At 37.6% G+C, this 27,998-nt stretch overlaps 1 protein-coding gene across 3 annotated transcripts; it reads right to left on the bottom strand.

Moving 5' to 3' along the window:
* setd3 (SET domain containing 3, actin histidine methyltransferase) lies at nucleotides 1-27,998 on the bottom strand. Of its 3 annotated transcripts, none has more exons than XM_051133492.1 (13): nucleotides 27,911-27,998; nucleotides 26,274-26,401; nucleotides 24,320-24,412; nucleotides 23,122-23,270; nucleotides 22,313-22,385; nucleotides 20,963-21,219; nucleotides 14,102-14,160; nucleotides 10,217-10,331; nucleotides 9,327-9,401; nucleotides 8,256-8,422; nucleotides 5,318-5,403; nucleotides 4,611-4,771; nucleotides 1-2,474 (listed from the first exon to the last, which is right to left on the bottom strand). In XM_051133492.1, the coding sequence occupies exons 2-13, from the start codon at nucleotides 26,374-26,376 to the stop codon at nucleotides 2,010-2,012; spliced, it is 1,803 nt and encodes a 600-aa protein (XP_050989449.1). In that variant the 5' UTR covers nucleotides 26,377-26,401; nucleotides 27,911-27,998; the 3' UTR covers nucleotides 1-2,009. The 3 variants fall into 3 exon arrangements, with proteins under 3 accessions (XP_050989449.1, XP_050989450.1, XP_050989448.1); XM_051133493.1 differs by having other exon boundaries at nucleotides 26,274-26,385; nucleotides 27,911-27,970; XM_051133491.1 differs by lacking the exon at nucleotides 27,911-27,998 and adding an exon at nucleotides 26,522-26,541 and having other exon boundaries at nucleotides 26,274-26,385.

Here is a 27,998-nt window from a genome sequence, read left to right as displayed (position 1 = left end):
TTATTCGATTCAGGTGAAAAATGCACAGAACTTTAATCTTGGACTTGTCATTGTAGACAGACTCTAATGGCTCTTACCTATACAGTTGCACTGATGCACTGGGAGTCAGTGCTATCCACTGTGTATTTTCTTTATGGCTAGATCACATTAAAGATTTGAAAATAAGTGTATTAAAGCTGTTAGCTTTCCAAAGCTATAAATCTATATACAGAAGCAGCAAGAACAAGTGACAGGCTTCAATACACTCAAACATCTGTCAACATAAACCATTCTGAACAGTATATTGAACAGTGCTGTTTAGTTGGGCAGAACACTTGAACTGAAATGTGATTTCCAGTTCCATACATGTACAAACTTCAAAAGGATAACAAAACATTGGGGGTATATTTCAATATTTTGAATACAAGTCACTACCGATGGATTATTCAACTGGGTACACTGTTAAAAATTTTTTGTTTAACTTAAAATAATTTGTTACACTGCAGTTTTAAGTTGTACTAATTGAAAACTTAGATATTTAAGATGACTAAACAAAAAATTTGGTTTGTTAAACTTGCTGGACTTGTTACCCAGCTGCCTTAAAATGTTAAGTTGAATGAACTCAAATATCTAAGTTGTCACTTAGTACAACTTAACATTTCAAGTTGACTGAACTTAATTTTTTAAGGCAGCCGAGTAACAAATTATTTTAAGTTGAAATCAACAAATTGTTTTTTTTTTTTGTTTTTTTTTACAGTGTAGAGGTACAAAGCTCTAAGATTTAATTTAATTTAACAAAACACTATATCAGTTTTCCGAAGCCATATGATAGCTTCGTCTGAGGAAAAGATGGAAGATTATCAGTAAGTAATGGATAATCTAGACCTGAAAAATGGGAAAACATTTTTTTAGGTGAAATATTCCTTTAATTAAAAGCCCTCAATGTTTTGTTATTTGAAAGTTGACAGGAGCAGAGTTGTGGCTTTTGAGAGATGCACATTTGTAACTGCACACAGTCTTCATCCTGGATCAGTGTTTCTGTATCTGAAATCCAACTAAATGACATTCGTTAAGGCTTAAAGATGACCACAACAGTTGCATGACAAATGTGAGAGAGAATTCTGGTGTTGCAGTGAATACTTACATAAAAATAAGGAAAATAAAAATCGATTTCCCAAAGATCATGTATGTTAGAAGTTAGTCCTTAGAGATCATAGTCTTGATGTCCATTAACTGCAAAGTGTTTCATAAGCACAGAAGGATTCAAATGAATATAAAGCATAATAAAGAGTGAATGGCTTTAACACACAAACCTTGAATTACATTCACTGCAAAGAGAAACCTCTCATCTCCTGGTTCAGGTTACAACGTTCAAAACCAAAACTAATGCACACTTTGCACACTTACTGTTCTCTGAAATGAAAATATAAACTTTTTTGGGACTTTCAGTAACCTTACTTTTTATGCGAGTAAAGTAGCGTGCAGCGAGGCAGTGATGATCTCTTTAGAGATCAATGTCAGAACATAAGAGTAATGATTGTCAAGCAGCACTAAACGTCAAGCATGTTTCTGTTATGATTTACAGAAACAGTTGGTTAGAGAGATTAAATTCCCTAAGTCCGCATTAGGTGACTAAACAGAAACATCCTTGGCAACGTTACCATGTTAAAGTCTTCGATATAGATATATTTCATTCATTTCATGAAGTCCGAGCAAGCCTTCATCTAGACAGGAGTCCATGTGATTGGTTACTTCTTTCATCTCATTAACCTTACTGGCAGCACGAGCGAAGCTACTACAAAAGAAACCAAATGTGGCACTCATAAAAACTCCAACAAAACAAAGTAAAACGACAGGCTTCTTATAGCTTGAGCTAGCTCATACCTAAGCTGCATTTAATAAAAAACAAAAAAAGTTTAAACTCAAATCCACTGCTTTAGTTTAGAAAGCTTTTGCTCCTAATTATGAGTCTGTCAAAAGAAAATAAATAAATAGCAGGAACTAAGATTGCCTCCGTGCTCTGGTTATGACTATTTGCCGACATCTTTTGGTTCATCTTCAGTTCGTTTGGTACTCGGGTCACTCTTCTCAACCTCACTTTCTTTCACCGCCGCATTGCTTCCTGGAGGATCCTCCTGAGTACCATTGAGATCTTTACACTGCCCGTTAAGAACGGGCGTCTTGGAGGAGTCCAGGCAGGCAGCGTCCGGCTTGATTTGAGCCAGGTTCATCTCCTCCTGAACACGCTCGTCTTCTTCTTCCAGTTTGCGCAGGATGATGGGGAGCTTGGCATCTGCATTCTCCAAAAGGGCGATGTCGCTTTCTTCATACAGAGGCAGTGGGGCCCCTTCGTCCAGCTGCTTCTGGAAGTGCAGGCGCTTGGCCTGACCGCAGGACACGGCACGCTCGAGAATCTCTTTCTCCGCCAGCCGCAGCTTTATAGCGATGCGGGAGTGCAGGGACAGGTCGGGCTTCTCCAGCATGGAGCGGTCCTCCTGAACAAGACAACAACAGAGATCTTAAACTAATGATGATTGTGATTGTCTAAATTCAGATTCCTTCCACATTTTTTTTTCCACACAAAAAGTGTGCATGCATAAACATAATATGCATGAATGCAGAATATGCTGTATTAGTTCTATTTATACACAGACACATGCATATATATATATATATATATATATATATATATATATATATATAAAAACATCAGGGCCATTTACTCCAAATAGGCAAATCTGCAATATATTGTCAAATATATTGTCAAAATATTGGATGAGAAAAAAAATTTTTGTACAAAAATAAAACAAAATATAGCATTAAAAAGTGTCCAAATCACTATTTTCTGAAGAAACATTGTCCAACAGTGACACCAGCAGGTAAAGTTACAGCGGGAGTCCGCATCTCTCTTGCCTCCCCTGTGTCCACTGAGTTTTAACAGAACCCCTAAAGCGTGCGGTGAGTTTGGTGGGGGGTAATTGAGAATGAATGGGGGAAAGTCACATGAGGGGAGGCAATGCCTCCATCGCAATATGATTGGATATGATTGGTTATGTTCAGCTGTGATTGGTTCATGCAATAAATCCCGCCTCGTGTTAATGCGCGCTCAGTGTTTGAAAAATCGGTGTGAATGAACAATAAAATGGCATTAATAGGGAAGACTAATTAAAAAAGGTAAACAACTCACACTCTTAAAAATAACCACTGTCACATCAAAAGACTTAAAATGGCATAAAAACATGATTTGTGGGAATTTTTTTTTTAAATAATCAGCATGAAATTTAAAAGCAAATCTTCAGTAACACTATTAAGAAGAATAGCGGAACACAAGTTCACAAATACAATATATAGTTTAAATTGTTACTGCCCTGAGTTATTTTGGAATAAATGATGAGAAACTTGATGAGATTCATACTTGGATTTAATAAACTGACTGCACTCGACTGCATTGTTAATGTAAATATTTTTTTCTTTTTCTGTTAGTGTAGGTAATGTTTATTTAACCAAGAAAATGTGACTGGGACATGAATTTACATTAGATAATATTAAAACAAAAACACTGAGGACTTTATATATGTACATGGACATGTACGTGTGTGTGTGTGTGTGTGTGTGTGTGTGTGTGTGTGTGTGTGTGTGTGTGTGTGTGTGTGTGTGTGTGTGTGTGTGTGTATGTATATATATATATATATATATATATATATATATATATATATATGTATATATATATATATATATATATATATATATATATATATATATATATATATATATATATATATATATATATATATATTAACCATATAGCATATTCTGCATTCAAAATGCAGGACTTTCCTGTTAGGGTTATGCTCTTACAAGTTACAAAATATCTATCTATATAAAAAAAATCTATAAAAATCTATAAAAAGTATCAACTTTTAAGTAACAATTATTATGGTAATCAAGTAATCGGTCGATTATTCTAACGATTAATTGAGTAATCTTATAATTATTATTTTTTGTGGTAGTAAAAATGGACCTAAGTGAACAATAGACTTTAAAATTATTTAAATACATATATAAAATCAATAAGGCCAATATTAATTAGTTCAAATAAAGTATCAAAGCAACGAATATGGTTTTATTCAACAAAACTGTTAAAATACATAATGTATTATAAACAATAGAACTAATGTACATTTTGCATTATAACAAATGCCTGCAGAGGGCGCCAACGGCCTGACAATTGTTTTTACACTTTACTGTGCGATCTAATCCTCGTTTAATATTGGCTAAATAACATTTAATTCAAATATCCACTTAATATTTAATATTGGGCCATATCTTTATGACAGAAATTAAACAGCCGCGGCAAAAACTTAAAGTGAGGGTATAAGCTTTTATGTTAAAATCATGATGACCAGTTAGCATATTAAGAAAGATATATGCTTTCTTAATATGCTTTATGATGATTTTTAAATGGGTTTAATGTATCATTCTGCCTCGGAAAACGGTCTAAAAATGTGTTTCATGGATTCTTGCTCATGGATTCTTGCTACATGAACTGTTTCTTGAGCAGCAAATCTGAATAAACATCAGAAAAGATGTTTCATAACATTGTGTGAAATTGTTTGCCACTGTTCCAGCACCTCTGAGGTCGTCTTGTAGGTTTTGAGCAGCAGTGCAGCCCGTGTTTCCAGGAACGTCCACAGCTTGATTTCGTTCTCCCAGCTGACAGGGAATTCGGTGTTGCCCAGGGTGAAGATCTTGTTGATGGCGTGATCGCCCACCAGGTAGTCCCTGAGTTCCTCTGCAATCAGAAACACACACCTCTCTGGTTAAGGGAGTAATCTGCCGTGCTAGTGAGCCGGCAGGTCTGATCTGCGGCGATTATGTAAGGTATGATTACACGGCTGCTAACGAGATGAAAGGGCTTGCCGAACGAGTGCTTTGCTCGTGCACACCGCTGAATCCTGTCACACCAGTAAAATAGAAGCCCCCAGCACAGGGGCTTCGCTTCGTTTAAAAATTAACATAAAATTCTGAATAATGGATCAGCTCAGACTTAAGAGGTCTTGCCAGAGGACATGGCCTTGCTTTATGGGATTTATGACAAAAAGTTCTCCTACATCGATGCTTATAAATATTTCACTGACTCTGGATAAGTCCTTCCACACATATGCCGTACTGTCTTGATCAATTAAGCACCTGAGGGACACTTGTTTAGGCTTCGTTGTCCAGTCTAGTTTAGTGTAAGCATGTGATATGAAATAAGGCATCTCACTTCCTGTTTTATTGCCCACTGGTAAACTTTAGTGCCAGACTTGAAGGTATCAGGACAAAGAAAGATACTTACCTTCAGTCATGCAGAAGACACGCAGGAAGGCCAGGAGCTGAGCGGATATGGGCGGCTCGCTGCAGTGCAGGGCAAAGATACTGGACCTGAGGAGGAGAAGAACCGGAGTTCAAAGCAGGGTGTTACTCCAACCGCCTCGCCCCCCACCTTTCTCAAATTAAACCCCAATTAACTCCAGCGGAACGGGCAGGTGCTAATGGAAGCCTCCCGCCTGCACGAGACCACGGCGCTGCTCCCCGTCGCATGACAACTGATTGATCTGAAGCGATGAGAGGCCACTGAACTTGATGCATTTTTAAAAACACGCTCAATCATTTATAATTTACCGTTTAATTACTGGAGCATATCTATGGCCTCTTCCTGTCTGACTTACAGTGGGATGAAAAGAAGCATCTCGACTCCGACCTGAATCAAAAGGTAATTTCATATGGGCCTGTGTGGATTTTGTTTTGGAGGCTTAAAGGATATTGATCTGCGTGACAGAAAATGCACTGATAGTATTATGCCACAATAGAAGAGGTTTTACAGCACTGTAATTCTGTTACACCTGGATGATGATTCTTGCAGAAGTATGAATCTCTACTGGGAGAGGATTGAAAGGGATGTTAACATGAGAAAACTCTGCACATTAAAGATTACAGCTACAAAAAAAGAAAAGAAAATGCTTTTCTAACGTATTGGAGAAAGGAAAAAAAAAAACAAACAAACAAACAAACAAACAAACACACAGCTGTCCAGATACACTCACTGCCACCATCGAAAAAATACTATATGACAGGAAAAAAAAGCTTGTTGATAAAATAGCAATGATTACTGGGGATCAAGCGCATTAAGGCATTTCAGCACATATGAAAAAAGACATTTAGCAAGCTTGTAAGCACTTTTAAAAAACATTTTTTGATCCTCCAGGTAATTAACCGTAGAAATATTATGCTTTAATAACGATTATGCACAGCACTAGCTGTGGTCTGATCTTCTTGAAACTTTGCATGCATGTTTAGAATCACCGGTCTCATGTGCTCACCAGGTTTTGTGAAGTTTTGAGTTTTCTTTTAGGCTTTATAGGATTTTGGGTAAATCTGGACAGGTCCCTTTTCTAAACGACCCAATTATAGCCTCCCAAAGGGTAAATTTCCAAATTTTTTTTGATAATTATTGACCTAGAGAATCCAGAGAATTGTACCGCAATGTTTTATTTCCAGATTGGGCAAAAAACCTAGGACTAGTTCGGAAAAGTAGGTTTTTGACATCTTTTCAATCATTTAACAAACGATTTCATTGATAGCAGTGGTTCTAGAGGCAAAGTTGTCTGGAATGAGAAGTTCTATTGTATAATACAAATACCGTGTGACGTACAATCGAACAATGCGTTATCGCCCCCAGTGGCCGATTTCTTTCAAATTTCAAAGTCGAACAGGCCCACCGAGCTTCGTTCCAACTGGCCTCCGTTAACCTTGTCTAACAGGTGCTCAAATTTTGTCGGCCAATTGCGGCCAAGTTTTTTCAGATACGCAAATGTCCTTGTAGACACGTGTCACGTCGGATGTTGATAGGATAAATGGTTGCACTGTAATATAGTCATTATATTTTTCCCCCTCTTATAGCACCAACCAAGTGGCCAAGCTCTGCGACTTTTTTCCCCCTGTGAGCTCAGATTGAGCTCTTACAAAAGTATTCAGAGTTTGGCGAATAGATCTCATTCCGTACAGAAGTTACAGGCATTTTACTAAAATAGGTCTTGCCCCTTTTGACCATTTCGGCGTCCCTTTGCGACCATACATTGAAAGTTCAACTTTTTGATAAGTATTAATATTCACTCACCAGAAAATCTTTCTGCACTGGTTTGGTTCCGATCAGGCCAAAAACTTAGGACTAGTTAGCAAAAGTAGGTTTTTCAAAAAATGTGAAATACCTGAAGGTTCATGATTCTGAACGACATAAGACACTTGAGTCTGCGGCTGAGGGTTTAAGAGTTATGAGCGATTTCATACTTTTGTTCGCTGTAGCGCCCCCGTCAGGCAGACTGGGGTGAGCCATGGTCACGTTATAGACAGGATGAGCACTACCATCCCTCCAAGTTTCAAGTTTCTACGACTTACAGTTTGGTCTGCACCATCAGTTTTATGTGGAGATCCGTGACCATTCTAACAATTACAGTAGGGTTTCAGTGCTACACGCTTGAACCCCTAAAACTCCTAATATTATCCATCACCTCAATAAGTAATAATAATATTAGCCAATTTTTGCCTTTAAAGGGATAGTTGACCCAAAAATGAAAATTCTGTCATTTATTTCTCACCCTCATGTCGTTCCAAACCTGTAAGACATTTGTTCATCTTCAGAACGCAAATTTCCGACCCTGTATAGACAGCAATGCAACTACCGTGTTTAAGGCCCAGAAAGGTAGTAAGGACATTGTTAAAATAGTCCATGTGACATCAGTGGTTCAACCTTAATTTTATGAAGCTACGAGAATATTTTTTGTGTGGAGGCACTTAGATTCTTTATTTGTGTGTATCTTAATGTGTGGATATCTCAATTTATGTTCTGAAGATGAACGAAGGTGTTTACAATGACAAGGGTAAGTAATCAATGACAGAATTATCATTTTTGGGTGAACTATCCCTTTAAGTGGCTATTCAAACTTCCCATTTACTTGGTTATAATCACAATGGCAAAATTATAAAAGGCATAGCCAACAGAGACACTTAGGACACATCTAAAGCAAATAATTCTTGAGGGCATTACAGCTCAAGTAGAGGTATGAAGAGTAGCTCGTTTTCAGAATTTGTCAGCAAAAATTTAAATTAAATTAAAATTAAATTTGAATTGAAAATTTGAATTAAAACTAGACTAAACACTAAAGTAAGAAAAACAGACTCTATGTGGATCATTTGGATTGGAGCTAAAGGATGTTGTGTCTGTACAGGATACTCACGCAGGAATCCCAGCACGAGCCAGAACCTCGGCCTTCATGGCATACAAACGTTCGCTCTTGCTCACACCCAGCTTAATCTTCACGCGGTCATGTGCGTTGTCCTCAAAGAAGAAACCATTGTGGATCACAAACTCTGCATTGGATCTTGTACCATAGAAAATGTAGATCTGAGGGGGACAGAACCAGAAAACCTTTGTAATTTTGCGAGAACTATGACAAGTTACTACAGCAATGCATAAATAGTAAAAAGAGTATAAGCACTGCCTTTCATGACATTTCATGGTGGAAACAGACATGGACAAGTCAATGGGAGTGGATGTGATATTAACCAGTAGCAATTTAGCCCTGAAAACTTCCTTCCCATACTACTGTCCTTTCAAACACCGCTCACGTCTTCCGCTCAACAGTACATCCGCAACATTTACAGATAGTGCTGTGCAGAGAGAGTGTGAAAGAGAGAGATAAAACACAGTGCTGGAGAGAAAGAGAGGGGGCGAGAGAAAAGCACAGTTCAATTCTGTTCTCAGCCTCTCCACATTGAGTTCCGGCCCAGTGCGAAATCAGCAGCAGGAATCAGGGATCAAACGGCTCTGTACGGAGCGACGCTCCCGAAACGGTCCCTCCTACTCCCCCCCAACGCTTGTCCGAGTCCCACACGCCGGCCCCCGCACTCTCTTTCTTCTTCCACTGGCTGTCTCTGCAAATCTTATCAAATAATTCACATTCTGCAGAGAGGGGAGTTTATACCTGGCCTGTCACTGTGTGCCCCGCGTATCCGCTCTCCCCATTGCTGGATCTGAATGCCTACGCTCTGATATTACCCTCGGGCCTCCATAATGGCCGCTGGCTGATAAACGCATCATGGAAGCACAAGCAAAGAGTAACAGCACCGAGGTGAAAGTGCGCGAATGGAAATTGAAAATGTACAAGTGCATTAAATCGACCTGCTGATTTTGTCAATCAAATGCGTAGATTTGAAACTGTCTGGTATATTCTGTTGAAAAGACTAATGGTCATCCTAATTGTGATCTTAAGATAGTTGAGCTGCTGTGACAGTGTTGTAAGACTCACCTGTTCACCCTCTTTGTAATCTTTAAGAGCCACACATTCGCAACGGTCATCCTCAAGATTGTAGCCGGTCGTAATCTACAACAGAACAGAACAGAACAAGTCCTGTTAATATTTGAGTCAGAGATATATTTTACAAAATGAGTAACCTCAGTACTGTCCATTTGCTAGTTATGCCATAATGGTCAGCAAAAAACTTTTTTTGCTACGTTAACATGTATAAAAGCTTTAAAATGCTTAATATAAACATTTAGGAACCACAACTGCAAAGCTACGCAATGAAATATTGAGACGAGAAAAAAAACAAAAAAACAACAGTGCACATCCAACAAATAAACGGCACTTATTAACAGTTATAAAGTCAACCTATTAAAATAACACACCCTAACAAATACAATCCTTCACTATTAAAATCTTCAGAAATCAACTAAATCAAATGAACTTTGAGTAAATTGTCCGAAAAACACTGCTACAACACATACAATATGTTTTTATTAAACCTTAACCAGGGGATTACCAGTAAACCATTTCATTACACATTTTAATGACTGTGATTTTCATTGCACATGATAATTTAAAACAAAACTTCATTTTAGGATATAAGCGCATTACAGAATAATACGAACAGAGGCGATATATTGCTTTGTGGCAAGAGGTACAAAGAGCAATCAAAGACAAATTATCCAAATAAATATAAAAGATCCCTTGGGATGTAGGCATAATCTACCGAAAAATCACATTAGATGCTTCCGCATTCCTTAGAAGAAAATATTTTTTCATTTTTTCATGTCATGCAGGACATCAGTTGAATTGGTTGCGAAAGCTTCTTGCTACCCATAAATGATTTTCAGTGGGGATTGTGTATTCATTTTGAAGCAGCGCTGTAAACTCACCAGGCCGTTGGTGTGGTTGCACATGTCCCAGAGAGGGATGAGGGCCAGTGTGACCCGACTTCCATCTGCTGTAGGAATCTGGTTCTGACGGGTCATCACAGAGGACACTGCCCACCTGATATACAAACAGCATTGCTTCATTATATATTCAAAACTGGTTCAATACTTGTTACAGACACAAAAATAATGGGTAATTTGTGGACCACTTCAAAGAATTGTCCATGCATCTGATCTACTAAAACTGCTTTTTTTTAACGTGGGAGTTTAATGTAGACCCAACACAAATTATTCTTCCCAGTAAACCCAGAACCTGTATGGACATGAAGCTGCAAAACCAAGTCACTCAAATTTTCATGGTGTTTACATCTCAACCTTACATACAACATTACTTCACTTTCAGAATAAAATTTTCCTTAATAATAATTTACTTACCTCCACGTCACCCAAGATGTTCATGTCTTTCTTTTTTCAGCTGAAGGGTAACTGTAAGGAAAACATTCTAGGACTTTTCTCTATATAGTGGACTTCAATGGGGATCAATGGGTTGAAGGTCCAAATTGCAGTTTCAGTGCAGCTTCAGGGGGCTCTACATGATCCCAGCTGAAGAATAAGGATCTTATCTAGCGAAACGATCAGTCATTAAAAAAAAAAAAAAAAAAAAAAAAAAAAAGTTCTTAGTCTGTGTACTTTAGGTCAAAAAGGTAGAGTAGGGTGAAAAACATCTAATTTTCTCCTCCAACATCAAAATCGTCCGACATTGTTGTTTTACCTTTTGTTGTAAGGGGTGTTTGACTTTCCTTGCATGTTCACTTTGTAAACACCGGGTCGATACTTCCACCTACATCATGTGTTATTACGTAATGCATGAGGTCGAGCTAGTGCAGGACAAGCATTTGTGGTTAAAAAGTATATTAATTTTTATTTATTTTTAGAAAATGACCAATTGTTTCACAAGATAAGACCCTTATTCCACGCCTAGAACCACGCAGCGCCCTTTGAAGGAGCACTGAAGCAGCATTGAAACTGAAATTTGGACCTTCAACCTATTGGTTCTTGTTGAAGTCAACTACAGTTTATTGATAAAAATCCTGGAATGTTTTCTTCAAAAACCTTAATTTCTTTTCAACTGAAGAAAGAAAGATATGAACATCTTGGATGACATGGGGTGAAATTTTAGAAAATTTCCTTTCTGGAAGTGAACTAATCATTTAAAGTCAGTGTGAACAGATACTTGTGACCAACTTCAGTACTGTGACATATTTTGGAGTGAACTGTAATATTGAATTTGGGAAAAACAGAGGCTGGAGACTTATTTTAGCACACCTCCTCAGCATTTCTAACTAGAATGTTCTGCGGATAACTACTTTTTTTATACTGTGGATTCATTTATTTAACACAAGACCCTTAATGTCTACTAACAAAGTAAACATTAAGTTTTTATGCTCATTTGACATGCAAAAACAGGAGTAACAAGAGTAAAATGTCCTGTTTAATTCTCAAAGGGGTCATATGATGCAATTTCATGTTTTCCTTTGTCTTTGAAGCGTTACAAGCTGTTTGTGCATATATAAGCTCTGTAAAGTTGCAAAGTTTAAAGTCTCAGATCTAAAGAGATATTCTTTATAAAAGTTAAGACTCAGCCACGCCTTTCTAAAATGCCTCACGGTGTGGGAAGATTTGCATAACACCGCCCACATGTATACGCAAAGAAAGGCGGCGCAATTTTTTTTCTCGCTGTGGTATTGCTGCAGTTGCCGCCAGTGTTGGGGAAAGTTACTTTTAAAAGTAATGCATGTAAAAATTGCATTTTGCATTTTTACAACTAATTACGTTACTTAGTTACTTTTTATGGAAAGTAATGTGTTACGTTACTTTTGCCTTATCTTTTCTGGACAGGGCTTGCTTCTTTGTTTTTAATATAAAACAATTCTAATGTAAAAGCCCTTTTACACCAAAAGTGAAATAAATTCACCTCAGGATGAAAGAAAAGTATATTTATGCAGGAGATCACTCTTCATCTATAAAAAAAAAAAGAAGCACAAATGTTAGTTTATCTAAAGTCATTTTTTGCTTATTAGTATGGTTGAATTGCATCAAAGGTCAGCAGCAAAAGACACTAGTTAATAAAATGGGATTAAATACATAAAGGATATTTGTTTTATTTAACATATTTAATTATTGCAGGGTTGGGCCATATTATGAGTTTGCATTTCACTGTTTTTAATCATTTTGAGGAATACTAAATAGTTTTTTGAGAGTGAGATGAATTAATGCATGTTCACATTTAGTCTAGAATACAGTAACATCATGTTTACTCCCAATTTCCCGACAGGAGACTTGTCAATCAATAAATGGGGAGAAAAGTAACTGGCATTACTTCTTTGAAAAAGTAACTCAGATACTTTCTTAGAAATTCAAAAGTAATGCGTTACTTTACAAGTTACTTGAAAAAGTAATATTACTACGTAACTCACGTTACTTGTAATGCGTTACACCCAACACTGGTCGCCGCCATGTTGTGGAGACACTGTGTTTCGTTGCGAAAGCAAAAGTACTTAGTTTGGCCTTCCAAATGAGTACACATCTAGAAATCAGTGGTTAAGTTATATTTACAACAGTACAATGCAAATATTCGAGTATGTGCAGTGCATTTGACGGAGGACTGTTTCCTGAACCTGGGAGAGTAGCCTACGGCTGTGCACACTATAAAGTGGGGCAGTTCTAACTTTGCAAGGAGAGTCTGGTACTTCTGACTCACAGCCTGCAAGTACATTTTCATATTTAAAGAATTAGCTACTGGCTATTCAAACACAAGTTTTGAGCAGTGTAGAGTAGTGCTTGTTTTTTGTTTCTACGATCACAAATGCAGACATGGTGTTATGTTTACACGGTGCCACGACACAATGTGTTTAAAAAAAAAACAACAAAAAAAAACGGTATGAGTCATTATAATCAATAATTATGTCCTCACTGGATGCAACAAATGCCTTGTTTATAATGTGTTTTATTGTTTATGTCTTGTTGCGCCAGGAAACGTCATCGCAACATGGTAAGGGGCGTGACATTTCCGTCACATGCTTGATGTATTCAGCCAATCACAACGTACTGAATAGCTGGCTAATCAGAGCACACTGCGCTTTTCAGAAAAAAAAATCTGTAAAAATCTACACTTTCAGAAAGGTGGGGCAGAGAGTAGTAACAATAATGTACAGTATGTGAAAAATAATGTGTTTTTTAAAACCGTGTAAACATTGCATTACACCAAATACACAAAATAATGTTCTTTTTAGCAACATCATATGACCCCTTTAAAGCCAAAGCGAGGGTGGAAAGTGGTCATAAAACTAATTTACAACTGCAAGAAATCATCTTACATTAAAAGAAAGAAATCTTTAAAAAAAAATAATAATAATAAAAAAAAAAAAAAATCAAAAAAACTGAATACAGCTGCTTTAATAGTCTGCATATTAGGCATTGTAATGACCTTAGAGCTGAATTTGTCCTGAAGAAGAAAAAAAAAAAGGTCTTATCAAGTCTAAATAATCTGGACGTAATTTATTAAAAGAAACTTCATGAAGTCCACCGAAGACAACATTAGCTGTGACAAGACGCTATTCCATTCTCTTCACACATTACCCAACGGGAGCACAGACTTGCATCATATTCAACAATCTGAAGATGAAAGGGGACCAATGATAAATTATTCCTTCACAGATAATTTGGTGCTAATGAAAGAACAATGAGAACAAACGCCTCATTTTTAAAGGCCATCGCGTAGCCCTACAACCAACCTATGGCTCGTCTTCCTGCTCTTTTCTTTTTTTGAACCTCAGCAGGGAAGAGAAGTTCCACTTTTTTTTAACATGGTAGGACATTTCAACCAACCTGTAGTCGTCAAAGGTAAAAGCATCCTTCAAGGGCAGTTTGCTGGCGTTCGGATGAGTCTGGGAATTGAAGATGAAGAACACAGAGAGTGGAGGGAAGGAAAAAGGAGAAAAGACAAGAGTAAAGGACAAGAGAGAAGGAGATGTGGAGGTAGAGGGGAAAAGGAGGAAAGAGAGAGCAAGAAAAGAAAAAAAAAAAAAAAAAAAACACAAATCAGTCAGTGGAATTTCATTATGTGGCTGCCTAACAGATCCTAACAAGAGTGTAGCCAGGCAGAGAGCGTCCAGTGGTGCTATGCAAGGATCATGGTGGCATTAGCCCCCCATACATCACTGTCAACTTAATTTGTTGTGCCCAGCAGCCGTCATAAATCTGCTTCATCAATTTGTGTGACAGAGAGCCACTGGTGCCACAGAAATCTACATTTAAAGCCACAGACTCGCTCCCTCCAAGGGCTCATTTGCAGCGGGTGTCATGGAGAGGGGGAAAAAAAAAAAAAAAAAGCTACGATACCATAGAAAGGAAAAAAAAAAAAAAAAAAAAAGAAGTAGGGAGCAAAGAATGCCGAGGTCTAATTCAGCCGGCCCGTAGCACCCTCCTGAACATGCAAAATGAGCCATAAAAATAGACGTAGGTATGAAGCTGAGAGTGAAGGATATTCTTCCTTTCCCCCACAGGTGCTCTCACGGCTGTGTGTGTGGCGCTTGTCCTGTGAAATGAAGCACTGTACTCCACAATGAGGCACCGTGCAAACCGTAATGGCGCTGATATGTATATAACGCAATACATCAAAAAAGCTTGTGCTCGAATATCATAATCACGACTCAGGTGATCAGTCCATCACACAGAACGAGTGATAAAATTGCCCAACAGACGCTGGAACCAAAACAACAAAACAAAAGAAAAAGTGAACTTGGCAGACTTCAAACTACATAAATCACTTATAGATCTGAATACAAAATAACTTCCTTAATAAAAATATTTCAACTGTATGATGTTGTTTTATTTTTTTTTTTAAGAGTTCTGCTCATCAACATTGCTAAGCTGCTACACAATGTTAAAAAAAAAAAAAAAAAAAAAAAAAAAAAATCAACATTCAGTGACGTTTGAAAATGCAATTCCCTTTTATCTGGCAAACATCTGACCAAGGCTTGATGAAAAGCGGATTAGATGATTTTTAAAAAAGTAAAATAAAAAATTAAAGTAAAACATTCTAAACAAAATGAAATATTTTTTGTTTGATGTATTTGCCTGCATGTCACATGACCACTAAACATTAAACAGTAAACTAGGGATGTAATGATATCAAAATCTCACGATATGATAATATCACAATATGAAATCTATGCTACAGTATTTATTGTGAAAAAAAAAAAAAAAAAAAAAAAAAAAAGACGACGACTTGTTTTTTTTTTTTTTTTTTTTTTTTACAGTTTTGTACATTTTAAAGTTCAATTATTCTAATCTAATGCACTTTAAGAGTTCAAAATTAAAAGCTCCAACCCACATTCTTGGCTACAAAAAAAAAAAAAAAAAAAAAAAATTACATCAGAAAAAAGTCAGTGAATCGACCTGAACTTTAAAGGGGACTCAACCCTCTTTTTAATTGTGATATACTGTCTCAGTCTAAATTACATTCACAGTGGTGTTTTAGGAAGCCAAACAAATTAGACTTAGAATAATAATAATAATAATAATAATAATTATAACAATAACAACAACAACAACAACACAACAGTAATAGCCATATATTGTAAAAGAGTTGTTAAATACCGTAAAAATCTGAATATTTTGCTGAATTATTTTAATATTAACTATACTTTTTTTATATTAACTATACTAATATTAACTTTAAAATATTAACTATACTTTGAGTAAATATTCTAAGTCAAAAAGGTTCAGCTGACCAGAAAAAAAAGGATTCCTTGCAGTAGCCATTCAAGACTCATTAAATCTGAATAATCCAAAACATTATGTGAATAGTGCTATAAATTGTAATGCACGACATAAGACATATTTTATGATGCTTTTAATTCATGCTACAAGGTTTTGTTAAAAAAAAAAAAAAAAAAAAAAAAAAAAAAAAGAGCATGAACACTCAGCAAACTATCTTCTTTTGAGTTCCATGGATAATAGAAAGTCATAGGGGTTTGGAATGACAAGGTTTTTTTTTTTTTTGGTTGAAGAAATCCCTTTCAAATACAATGCAAACATTTCCAGGTAATGCTCTCCTTCACAGATGTCTCAGAGACGTACATGCGCTTACTGGAAAGGGGGTGCAAACTCCTTCTGTCAACCAAGTTGCACCATTAGGTTTGCAAACTGAGGAATAGAAGCATGAAATGCAAGCTCTCAGAAGTAGTGGCTAACTTTTACCTTACATGTCTCTCCCCATTAATCAATTTCCCTGACACTAATTGAGCCCTGTATTCCCTCTCTCTGCTATAGAACCCACACACACTTAGCAAAGACAGTGAGAACTTGTACTTCGGCTGCCCCTGCTGTGAACAACCAGGCAAAGGTCTAACACGCTCAGGTGGATGAAGGTCTACAGGTCAGGTGTGAATTGGTAAAGCATGATATAATAACAGAGCAAAACCTGACCACTTCCTTTCATTTTAACCCCAATTCTGGAAACCTGGTAGCAGAGCTCATGTAGGGTGATGGACAACCATTAAAAGATAAGCGCCGGGTAAAGCCAAGGAGTGAGAATACAGCATCCTGGGTTTGAGCCTCCTCACGCTGCAGATGAAATGAAGTGGTTCATGTAAGGATGGGAGGGTGGAAGGGAAAAAAAAAGCATAATGCTGGTTTTGACAGAAATAATAGGGCAAATCTCCAGAGAGGTTCTCTTTAAGGAGAAGTTCACTTCCAGAACAAAAATTTTGAAGATGCATTTAAACTGCATTTTGGAAGTTCAAAAATCACAATCACCACTGAAGTCTACTATATGGAGAGAAATCCTTAAATGTTTTCCTCAAAAAACAATTTCTTTACAACTGAAGAAAGAAAGGCATGAACATCTTAGATGACAAGGGGTGAGAAAATTATCTGTACATTTTTGTTCTAAAAGTGAACTTCTTTAAGAAGCAATTCTCCAGTCTTCCTGCAGGAAGATGTGCTGAAGCCAGCTAAACAAAGACGGGAAAAAAAAAAAAAACATCTTTGAGCATCAGTAACCATTATAGGCCACCTGAAAAGGGTTAAAGTGCCGTTAATGATATTTTCAGCCCTCTGAGAGCTGAATACTCGAGTGCCCGAGTACCTTAATAGATTCAATTAAGGCAATAATTAGTTGAACAGAGTGATAAACCTCAGGGGGAAGAGCAAACCTGGCTGCAGAAAGGCCATGAAAAGGTCTGCCCATATCCCTCAGAGCACTGCGGGTTAGGATAAGGCCTCAACTCCGGAAAAATCTAGGATGCGTGCACATACAGACGAAATGGAGGTAGTTTTAGACGGCACGTTTGATGAGGTGTAGTTTTTGGAGATAAAGGGCAGCTGCACCGCTGCAGGTTCAGCTTGTGATGCATTAGCATCACCAGAGAGAGGTAATTCATCATGTGCCACAATGGCACCGCGGCTCAGAGAAAGACGAGGGGGGAACGGCCCTGTAAATCAATTAGAAAACAAAAGCTCCCACCACGAGCGCCCGCTCTCCTTAACGAGGACGGCGGGAAACGCGGCTAATTGGCCGGTGGCCTCCAGGAGGTCTTTCTGGAGCCGAGATCCCCAAGCACCCCATCCGCCGCACTGGCCGGCATTAGAGAGCTCGTCATCCGTGCGCACGCTGAGGTTCAAACGGGATTGATTTTACACCCTACTTCCGTTGCGTTGACTGTTTCAACTTTGTGCACAAAAATGAAAGAACGTCGTCGTACGACGTCGCAAACTCTCATTTTCCGAGCCGCATCAGGAAGGTCAGACAGATATCTTCCCAGGTGCAGAGAGAGGGGGTGGGATGAGAGCATACCACTGGGACCCTGTTCATTTCTCATCAACAGCGGCAGATGCAGCACACCAAGGTTACTTTGCATTCGCTGCATACCGGGGTCACCTTATGAGGTTCACCTCCCCCACACACGAACGCATCCAGCCCGGCGCGGCTATCATTGGTCCCCCGCGGACACGGGAGGCGCTTGGATACTCCTCGGAGGGCACCCGGCGTTGACAACAGCCTATCCCTCTTCACGCAGGCAAATATATATAAAAAGCTCCTCAATTCCAGCAGGTGAAGGGCCTTGCTTTCTCAGTTCTTCCCGAGGAGAAGCCGGGAGGAGGAGGGGGGAGGCAGGGACCAGATAAAACAGGCGGTGGGAGGAAGTAGAAGAAGGGGGGGGGACTGGGGTTGTCAGTCATGTGTGGAAGGTACAATCAGGTCAATTCAATTCAAAGCCAATGCGACAAGCTAATTTTCCAGCCCGGTCATCTGCGGCCGCCTCAGAAGAGAGGCTGACATTGACAGTAGTCATTACAGTGACACTGGCTCCCAACCTGAAGAGCCGAGAGGAGAGGAGCGGACAGGACACTCACCGAAGGGCCAGCAAGACAACCCTCCCCCTCAACTAAACCTCTCTAGAAAAAAAAAAAAAAAAAAAACCCAGATGAACATGTAACTTTTTCTTGCCCGTTTCACTTCTGCTTGAATGCACACAGAATGAATCTATCTGTTCATTAAAAGATTTACACGGTGTGATCAGTGAGTAATTCATCACGCCAGTAGGTCATAAGGTCCTCCAGGTTTATTTTAGCAATTGAAACTTTAACCAAGTTCGTTTCGGAGAAAGCAACGTTTCATTTAGACCAGTCTCCTTCGAAGCTTAACTCACTTCTGCCACCTAATGGACAATGAAACGTTCACTGCATATGCAAATTGATTAACTTTTTGATGACTGATGCCCACGGCTTAAAGTAGCAGATGCATATATTCCAGTTTATTGTGTTTCCTGTTATTCGTCTCAGTCGCTGTATAGGAAACAGTATAAATACAGTTGATTAAAGTTATTAACAGAGTACGAGAAACAATAATACTGCTCCTAATTACACTCCAACCCTCTTTTATACACTAGAAAACATTTAATAAAGAAAATGTCAGCAGATTTGCAGAGAAAATGACAAATGCATTAACTATTTGCATGAATATTTGATGCCTTATCTTGACAGTAATGTGAAATATTAGTTTCTTTTCTCTAATTGACAGTCATCTAATGAAAGAAACAAAATGTACCAGCAGAGATTTTGAATGAAAACTGGTGAGAACTGGAAAGGCATATTATTGCTTTCTTAATAGCCAAGAGGAGGTCTAAGAAACAGATAAAATTTATTGGACAGACTACGGTCCTATTGAAACAAACTGCCATCTCGTCATTTAAAAATCATAATATGGATAATTCCATGCAAATGTCAACCTTACCATGAAAAAGTTTTTACTATACTGATAGCACAGATGTCAACATTTGGTGGTTCAGATACCCATGTGAGGTCTCTCTTAAAGTTTTTAAAGCATTTTTTTCAAAGTGCATGATTTCCATAGACTGGTAGGTGCTATTTCATGCTTGTCACATCCATAACCGTATACATTCCTCATAAATAGACATCAAAATTAATATAAAGTAACAATTATATGTTCTGTGAAAAGTCATCGCTTCTCTATTTGTTGGCCATTATTGGTCTGGTTTGTGCATTTTAATTTGCAGAAATCCTACAAAGTACATAGTCTCTCAAAAACAGTAATCTTTTGTCACATCCATAACTGAAATTGCCTTTTACGGTAATATAATGGACTTTTTGTAACCAAATAAGAAAACACATACATTCCAAATATTAAAAATTAAGCACAAATATTTCACTGGACTTTTGAAAAAACAAAACTCTATCATTACTGATTATCATTTAGTTTGAATGGTGGAAATAAGCAGACGTCTTTATGACTGAAGTGATAAGAAAATCTACTCTAGAAGTACATTTCTATTATATCATACCATCTGGCATATGCCAATCCAACTTTTTGACATGCATGTTATTTAAAATCAAATTAATTCATGCTCATTTATATTTTGCTCTGAACACCACATTAAGGGATAAACATCTCCCCCTGCTGGCCAACGTTTGCTACTACTGCACCATCTTTGAGCCATGTCAATGGCAGCTTATCAGGGCCCCTGAAATTGGGTGCAAGAGGGCATTATAAAGCTCCTTTTACCCATCTCCAATGTGCCTTCAACGGCAGGGATCCTTTTAAAACTGGATTTCCTCACCTCAGCAGACAGCAGTGTAAAGGACAGCTATTCATGTGGCTAGAGAGTCTGAATAACTTGTGGCGCTGATTGCTTAAAGAGCCCTGCACTCAAACGGCTGGCAGTCCATGTATGAGACACAGATAGGGCTATCAGTCACCGCACTCATCAAAACTGCCATTCGTATGTGCACAACTCTATAAGTGAACTGAAGAAAGTTTGTACTTTTGTGCACTTTTTGTGGTGCATTCAGGAATATCCGAAGCTGAAAAGTGAGACTAGTTATACCTATATCAAACCTGGAAGTTATATTGTCTGGAAAAATAGGGTAAATGTACGTAAAAGAGCATGCAGAATGCAACAGTAAGTGATTTAAGCTATAAAACACTTATCACAGGATCATTTTCCATCAACAAAGGCTTAAAATGAAATTTTTAAAAGCATTTATAGATGTAAAAATGTTTGGGCAGTAAAAATTAATCAATTTAGTTCAACTTTGTTTTCATTGGTCACTGTCGAAATTAAAAACCTAGCTAAATGAATGAGTGAAAGGGGAAAAAATGTATTAATTTATTTACACACAAACAAATACACAGACAATTAAGAAAAAAGCTGTGTGACTTACGTGGATGACTTTGTAGAAGTAGGCATACTGCCGCGCTGTGTTTTTGTATTGACTGAGTACGTCCTGTATGGCTTGTGTGGCCAGCAGGTGGCGCACTTCATCCTCTTCAAAATATAGGGGTGTGTCGTAGTCAGAAGGCAGGGTCTTGATGTAGGGCAGCCAGGGCGAGCTGGGACTGGCCCGTTCACACAGCAAGTGTAGAGCCAGTGTCACATTGCCCATGGCCTGAAGGATCCGGTCCTGACTATACAGCGGCCCTGTGAATAAAGGTGAATTTATGGGTCTTTCTGCAAATATTTTCTAGACATTAAGAAGATAGTTTGCCCTAAAAAGACATTTTTTAAACCCAAAAGCCCTTCCTTCATCTTCGGAACACAAATTAACATATTTTTGATGAAACCCAAGAGCTTTCTGACTCTGCATAGACGGCAATGCAACCGACACGTTGAAGGCCCAGAAAGTAGTAAGGACATCATTAAAATAGTCCATGTGACATCAGTGGTTCAACTGAAATTTTATGAAGACAAGAATACTTTGTGTGCAAAGAAAACAAAAATAACTTTATCTAACAATTTCTTCTCTTCTGTGTCAGGCGACGCACATTCACGAGAGTACTGAAAAGAAGAAACTGTTGAATAAAGTTCTTTGCACACAAAAAGTAATCTCGTAGCTTCATAAAATTTGTTCATGATGTCACATGAACAATTTTAACTATGTCCTAACTACCTTTCTAGGCCTTGAACATGTCAGTTGCGCTGCTTTCTATGCAGGGTCAGAAAGCTCTCAAGATTATTTAAAAAATATCTTAATTTGTGTTCTGAAGATGAAAGGTCTTACGGGTTTGAAGCACCAAAATGTGAGTAATTAATAACCGAATTCATTTTTTGGTGAACTATCCCTTTAAAACTCCACTAAGGTTCTTTTCACTTATGCTTTGACACTAGGTTTTGATTTGGACCCATGCAATTTAGCAGAAAGCTTGATATGTTTAAAAGAACTCGCAACAAGGAACCACACTCAGGAGTTCATTTGAGGTCATGTAAACCATAGTACGGTTGGTAACGTTTTCAAAATATACCATTGTGCAGATAGCTCCATCATTTGTGTTCTAACCCAGTGTTGTTATTGTTACCTAAATCTAAAACTTGCATGTTTTGCCATGACTTGCTCAGATTTTCTGTGGTAATCAACAGCATGTCACAGATGCTGTTGAAAGAATAAAGTAATATTTATATAAATGTGGTCTCCATTTTCTCTGTGGGGAGAGAAACATCTGCACATTTCTATGTGACATGTCATTGTCAGAGTTTGAGGTCAAAGATTGACATTGCTACAACTATGCAAACTCACCAAGGACAGAGTTCTTGGCAGATTCCACAGTCATCAGCATTTTTCTAGGGATCCACAGGAACAGCTCCTCTGCCTAAAATGGACCCACAGAACAATTTAAATAGTCATTTTCAAAAACACATGCAGAAGCACCAGTTGTTCTAATGTACTGTTGCATACAATTTTAGTTTAATTACAAGGCTAGTCGTGACACATTCAAATTCCATTTTTAAATAGAAACTAAAATATTACGTAAAACTGCATTTTACAACTAGCAATTAACAAAAGCAACCAAAAACATCAATAAGCCTAACTGTAGCAGCCATTTAAAACCATCTCAATCAAACTCAGTCAAGTCTGGAGGTCAAATATGATCTGCAACAATCAATAACCTCTATATACAGTATTCACTTCTAAGCATTAACAAGGACGACAGCAGAAAGCAGCTGTGATCAATACATACACATTTGTAATTACCACTTGGTCACTGACCACCAAAAAGGACCACACAAATAATTATCAACTACTGCATCTACAACCAATATATAAAATGAGTGACTCGTTTCAGCCTTCAACACTCAATATATGACGCTCTGTAGGTGGCAGAAAAGGCCAACACATTGCACACATACAATTTGCAATGCACTGAATCTCGATAATACACAAGTGTGTGATGCCAAAAAGACTACCAGCATCATGTTTGGCTCATATAGCAGCTTATTTTGGCTATATTTACAGCCCATTTAAAGATGAATGCACTGCAAGACCTAAATTTGTAAAAACAATAAACCAAGATTACAAAAAAAACATAAAAACTGAAATAGACCAACCTTGATATCTTTGGTGGCCTTCAGTCCATATCCTTCATCTGCAAAGTTGGAAATCTCAAAACCATCACAAGAAGCCCCGCATTCTGCAGCCCAGGTCATCAGCTCAGAGAAAAAGTCCTCCCTAGTTCCCTCGAAAAATACTGACATCCCTAAGGAAATAATACAATCCAATCACAAGCTGATTTAGCTTTTGTATGTATATTGAACATCAGCAAGAGAAGTTTTCTCCATAATGATTTCCATTATTCTACGGCACTCTACTGTATTATGTTGCTGTAACACCACATAAGGGAACCTAAAGGGTGCTACCTATTACTCTTGTGTATCCTTCTGTCTAACATTTATTCTAATGGATATTTATGTGTTATAATGTACATTTCTAAGGTTCCCACTGAGTACTGAGTTAAGTAATGTGATAGGACCCTACTCAAGTCTTCACATCACTGTAACAGAAGATATTTCTGCATTTGCCATCAACTTATTGCATGTGTACATCAACATCAACTTATTGCATGTGTGCGTATTGTTATAGAAGTCACTCAATCAGATCTTTTACGGTACTGAGACTTCTCATACTCTTATATTTTTCTTAATGGAGCCAAAAAGAAGACATTATTCACCCATGTTGTTCCAAAACTTTTTTATAGCAAAATCCAAGGAACAGGCCAAAAACAAATTGCTAAGCTATCATTTGGCTTGAAAGGAGTCTAAAAATAGTGCATGAGCCATATGGACAGCTTTTATTCTTTACAGCAGGGTTTTAGCAGAGTTTAGCTCTAACTTTCCTCAACACACCTGTCTAGAAGTTTCTAGCATGCCTAGTAAGAGCTTGGTTAGCTGGTTCAGGTGTGTCTAATTGGGTTTGGAGCTAAACTCTGCAGGACACTGGCCCTCCAGGACCGAATTTGGGCACCCCTGCTTTACAGGACCCAACTCTACTTGCATTGTGTGAAAAAAACATCTTCTGTAAAATTTCTTAATTACACAGAAAAAGGAAGTCATAAGCACATGAAAACGACAAAATTCATTTCATATCTTGGTGAACTATTCCCTTAAAATCTGTTTTTCGACCTCTTTTTTCTTGCAATTTGTTTTCTTGCAATTAGAACAGTTTAAAAATGGCCATTGGCAAATTACAAGGCAAAAACATTAAAGCTTTAGAACTGTTAAATCATATTAATTTGAAACAACCGTGTACCTTTCTGTTTCTTACGGATCTTTTCCACCAGAGCTCGGATCTGAACATATTCCTCCCACTCCTTCCCAGGAGAGGGAGCAGCGCTGCTACACTCTGAATGGAGGAGAGAAAATAAAAAAATTCCAATAAGTTTATATTTAACAATCACTTATGCTTAGATCAACAAAACCCACCAGGTGACTGTAGGGGAAATAGCTTAGTGCTCCATATTAAATAGTTCTCAAAAAAAATGGAAAATTTGGTGAAAAGTTACTCAACCTCAGGCCATCCGAGATGTAGATTAGTTACATCTTGCTAAAAAACATCACAGCTAAAAACAAGACAACGCACAAGTAATCCACATAACTCCAATCTGTCAGTTATGGATTTACATATCATAGATGGATTACATAGATGGATTTACATATCACAAACACACATCTTTGTGCTTTGATGTTAAAGGAGAAGTCCACTTCCAAAACAAAGACTCACATATGATGTACTCACCCCCTTGTTATCCAAGATGTTTATATGTTTTTCTTTTTTCAGTCATAAAGAAATTATGCTTTTTGAGGAAAACATTTCTGCATTTTTTCTCCATATAATTGACTGGTAGGTTGCCCCAATTTTGAAGTTTCAAAAGGCAGTTTAAATGTGGCTTCAAACGATCCAAAATGCAGTTGTAAACAATCCCAGCCGAGGAAGAAGGGTCTTATCTAGCGAAACGATGGGTTATTTTCATTTAAAAAAATAAAATAAAAAAATACATTTTAAATACTTTTTAATCTCAAATGCTTGCCTTCTTTTTCTCTGCCTGAACTGTGTATTCTGATTCAAAACAGTTAGGGTATGTCGAAAAACTCAAATCATATTTTCTCCCCCAACTTCAAAAATCATTTTAAAATCATCCTACATCGCTGCAGAAGTACCGACCCAGTCTTTGCAAAGTGAACATGCAAAGAAGATCAAACACCCTTAACAAAAAAGGTAAAACAGCGATATAACAGTCCAAGCAGAGTAAGACAAGACGAGCGTTTGGCATTAAAGAGTATATAAATTGTATTATTTTTATTAAAATAACTGATCGTTACGCTAGATAAGACCCTTGTTCCTCGGCTGGGATCGTTTACAACCGCATTTGGGATCGTTTGAAGCCGCATTTAAACTGCATTTTGGAAGTTCAACATCGGGGCACCATATCTGTCCATTATATGAAGAGAAAAGCTGAAATGTTTTCCTGAAAAACATCGTTTCTTTACGACTGAAGAAAGAAAGACAAACATGACAAGGGGGTAAATTATTTGTAAATTGTTGTTCTGGAAGTGGACTTCTCCTTTAATTAATGGACTGGAGTTGTGTGGATTACTTGTGGATTACCATAATGTTTTATCAGCTGTCTGGACTTTGATTCTTACGGCACCCATTCACTGCAGAGGATCCATTGGTGAGCAAGTGGCATAATGCTAAATTTCTCCAATTCTGCTGATTAATGTTTTTAACTAGCTGTTTTTGTGAAAACTGCATTGCATTCACTGGCTTGGTAAAAGTCCTTACACAAAAGCACAGCCTGCAAATTGTCTTTAATATGAACAATGAACAAAGTCATGTTCTCCCCAAAATGGGCAATTCCGAAGTTGGTTACAAATTTGGACTGATAACCAAAGGATTCCATGAAAGTTAAGCACTTAACCTCAGGTGGCACCCTTTGGATAAAAGCTTCAGATAAATTAATACTAAACAGATTTACATCAACATAAAGAAACTATTCTAACTAAAGAGACTGAATTTTCAGTATCCAGCTGCATCTTTTTTTGCCATAAATATTATAACAATCATGTAATGCGATTACAGCATAATCACAAAAGTTTCTTGTGTACTAGAGATCCATACATGCAGTGTTGTTCCTCATGAGAGTAATTCATTGCAACAGTATATCAGAACAGGAATGCAGCCATAAAGAATGCTTTATACTCACTCTGCAGCAGTTCAGAAATTAAATTCATCATCTCTTTCGGAGAAACCGCAGCTGTGGCCCCGGTCCCCGATTTCTGGGTCTTCACTCGGCTCTTTTTACCCATCTTGCTGGTCTGGGAGAGAGGATGGCTGTAATAATTGCAAGTTGAAAGCAACAAAGTAAATAAAAACTAATTAAATAGGATTATATTCAATTATAGTAAAAATATATGTAAAAACATAAAGGTAAAACACAACCAGGTTTCATACCTCCTTCATGCAGCCTAGAAGGCTGTACAACAAATGCACCAATAGTCTGAGAAGTACTGACTTTACACCTCTTATAAATATTTAGGTCCAGTGGACTAGGTACAGTATATTCATAAATAAATGGTAGAAACATGTGAATGTTTCACATCCAAATAATCTCTAAACCAAGAATTTATGCCAAGAAAGGTTAATGGTCTCTGTAAGGGATTTTACGGTTGGCTACAGTTAGTCAAACAGCACTTATCAGGTACTTCATTGTAAACACTGAACATGTGGCTTACATGAAACTCATCAAATACAACAAACATGTGTCACTAACATAAAACTTCCATGTTGTAAATTCAATAAATTACTCCTATGGCAGCTGTTCCCATATTTCAAAAACAATCTAGCCACTTCACCAGCACATATTTGGTCACCAGCACAAAAACACCACTTCAAGGCCATTTTTATAATAAACCATAAGTCTTTAAATCTTCAGTGCTCTACGTTTTTTTTCCTTTTGTTATGATAGCAATCACTCATGCATAAATCAAAAACATACAAGAAGCATGAACCAAACATTTCAACCATGTATACATCAAATATCCCAAGCCAACTGTTTACTAAATATTGACAGGCCCAATTGCAATACTGAGCAGCAAATTGGATTGAAATACTTAAAAGTAAGCTACTTAAGACTGAAACCACAAGAGAACCCAACTACACTGGCTGACAGCATTGGACAGCAAAGACATGCAACAAACAACATAAACTCTACATATCAAAATTCAAAATACAAGATAATGACCTAAGCAGCTTGATGCCTTAAAATAACTCAGCCTGGCCCAATGCATCCATTCAAACCCACTAGTAGATCACCTGCTTCACATTATATACTATTGCACTGCATGTCAGCCTTCATTTTAAACACTGGGTGGTCCAGTGATCATGAACAAGCCAAATGAATGAATGAATTAAAACCTCAAGAAACATATCACCCACATATTCATTCATAATTATGTCTATTCACCTAACGTTAGCTATCTGTCAGTCCATGGCCCAAGAGTCTCAAAATCTGGTTAGTTGACATTATTTTAAGGTACGTTTGAAACGTTTGAAACGTTTAAACAGTATTTACAACGTTTGGGGAGCGTATTAAACGCTTTAAGCACGCCTACGACGCCCAAATATGCTGCCTAGGTAGGCAGCTCACAATATTTTGAGACACATTCAGTGTGTTAATAACCAGCATGCTTGTATTTCGCAATTTGCTGAATTAGACACCCTTTATAGCGTACATTTTTGACGCATTTGCAGGCTTGTGGCTTATTATATGTTGTCGAACTATCATAAACAACTAGTGCACATTTGCAACGATTATATAACCGTATTGAACGCCAAAACTACCTTCCAATTGACTGCAGGGATCCTCCTGTCAACCTGGAATTCAATCCTCTTCTGCTCGGTCTGCTGGTAAAACCTAACTTCTTCAGTG

Source organism: Labeo rohita, chromosome 17 (assembly GCF_022985175.1).
Source record: "Labeo rohita strain BAU-BD-2019 chromosome 17, IGBB_LRoh.1.0, whole genome shotgun sequence".
Classification (NCBI taxonomy): domain Eukaryota; kingdom Metazoa; phylum Chordata; class Actinopteri; order Cypriniformes; family Cyprinidae; genus Labeo; species Labeo rohita.
Note: the sequence above shows the minus strand (reverse complement) of the source record. Positions and strands in the feature narration are given on the sequence as shown.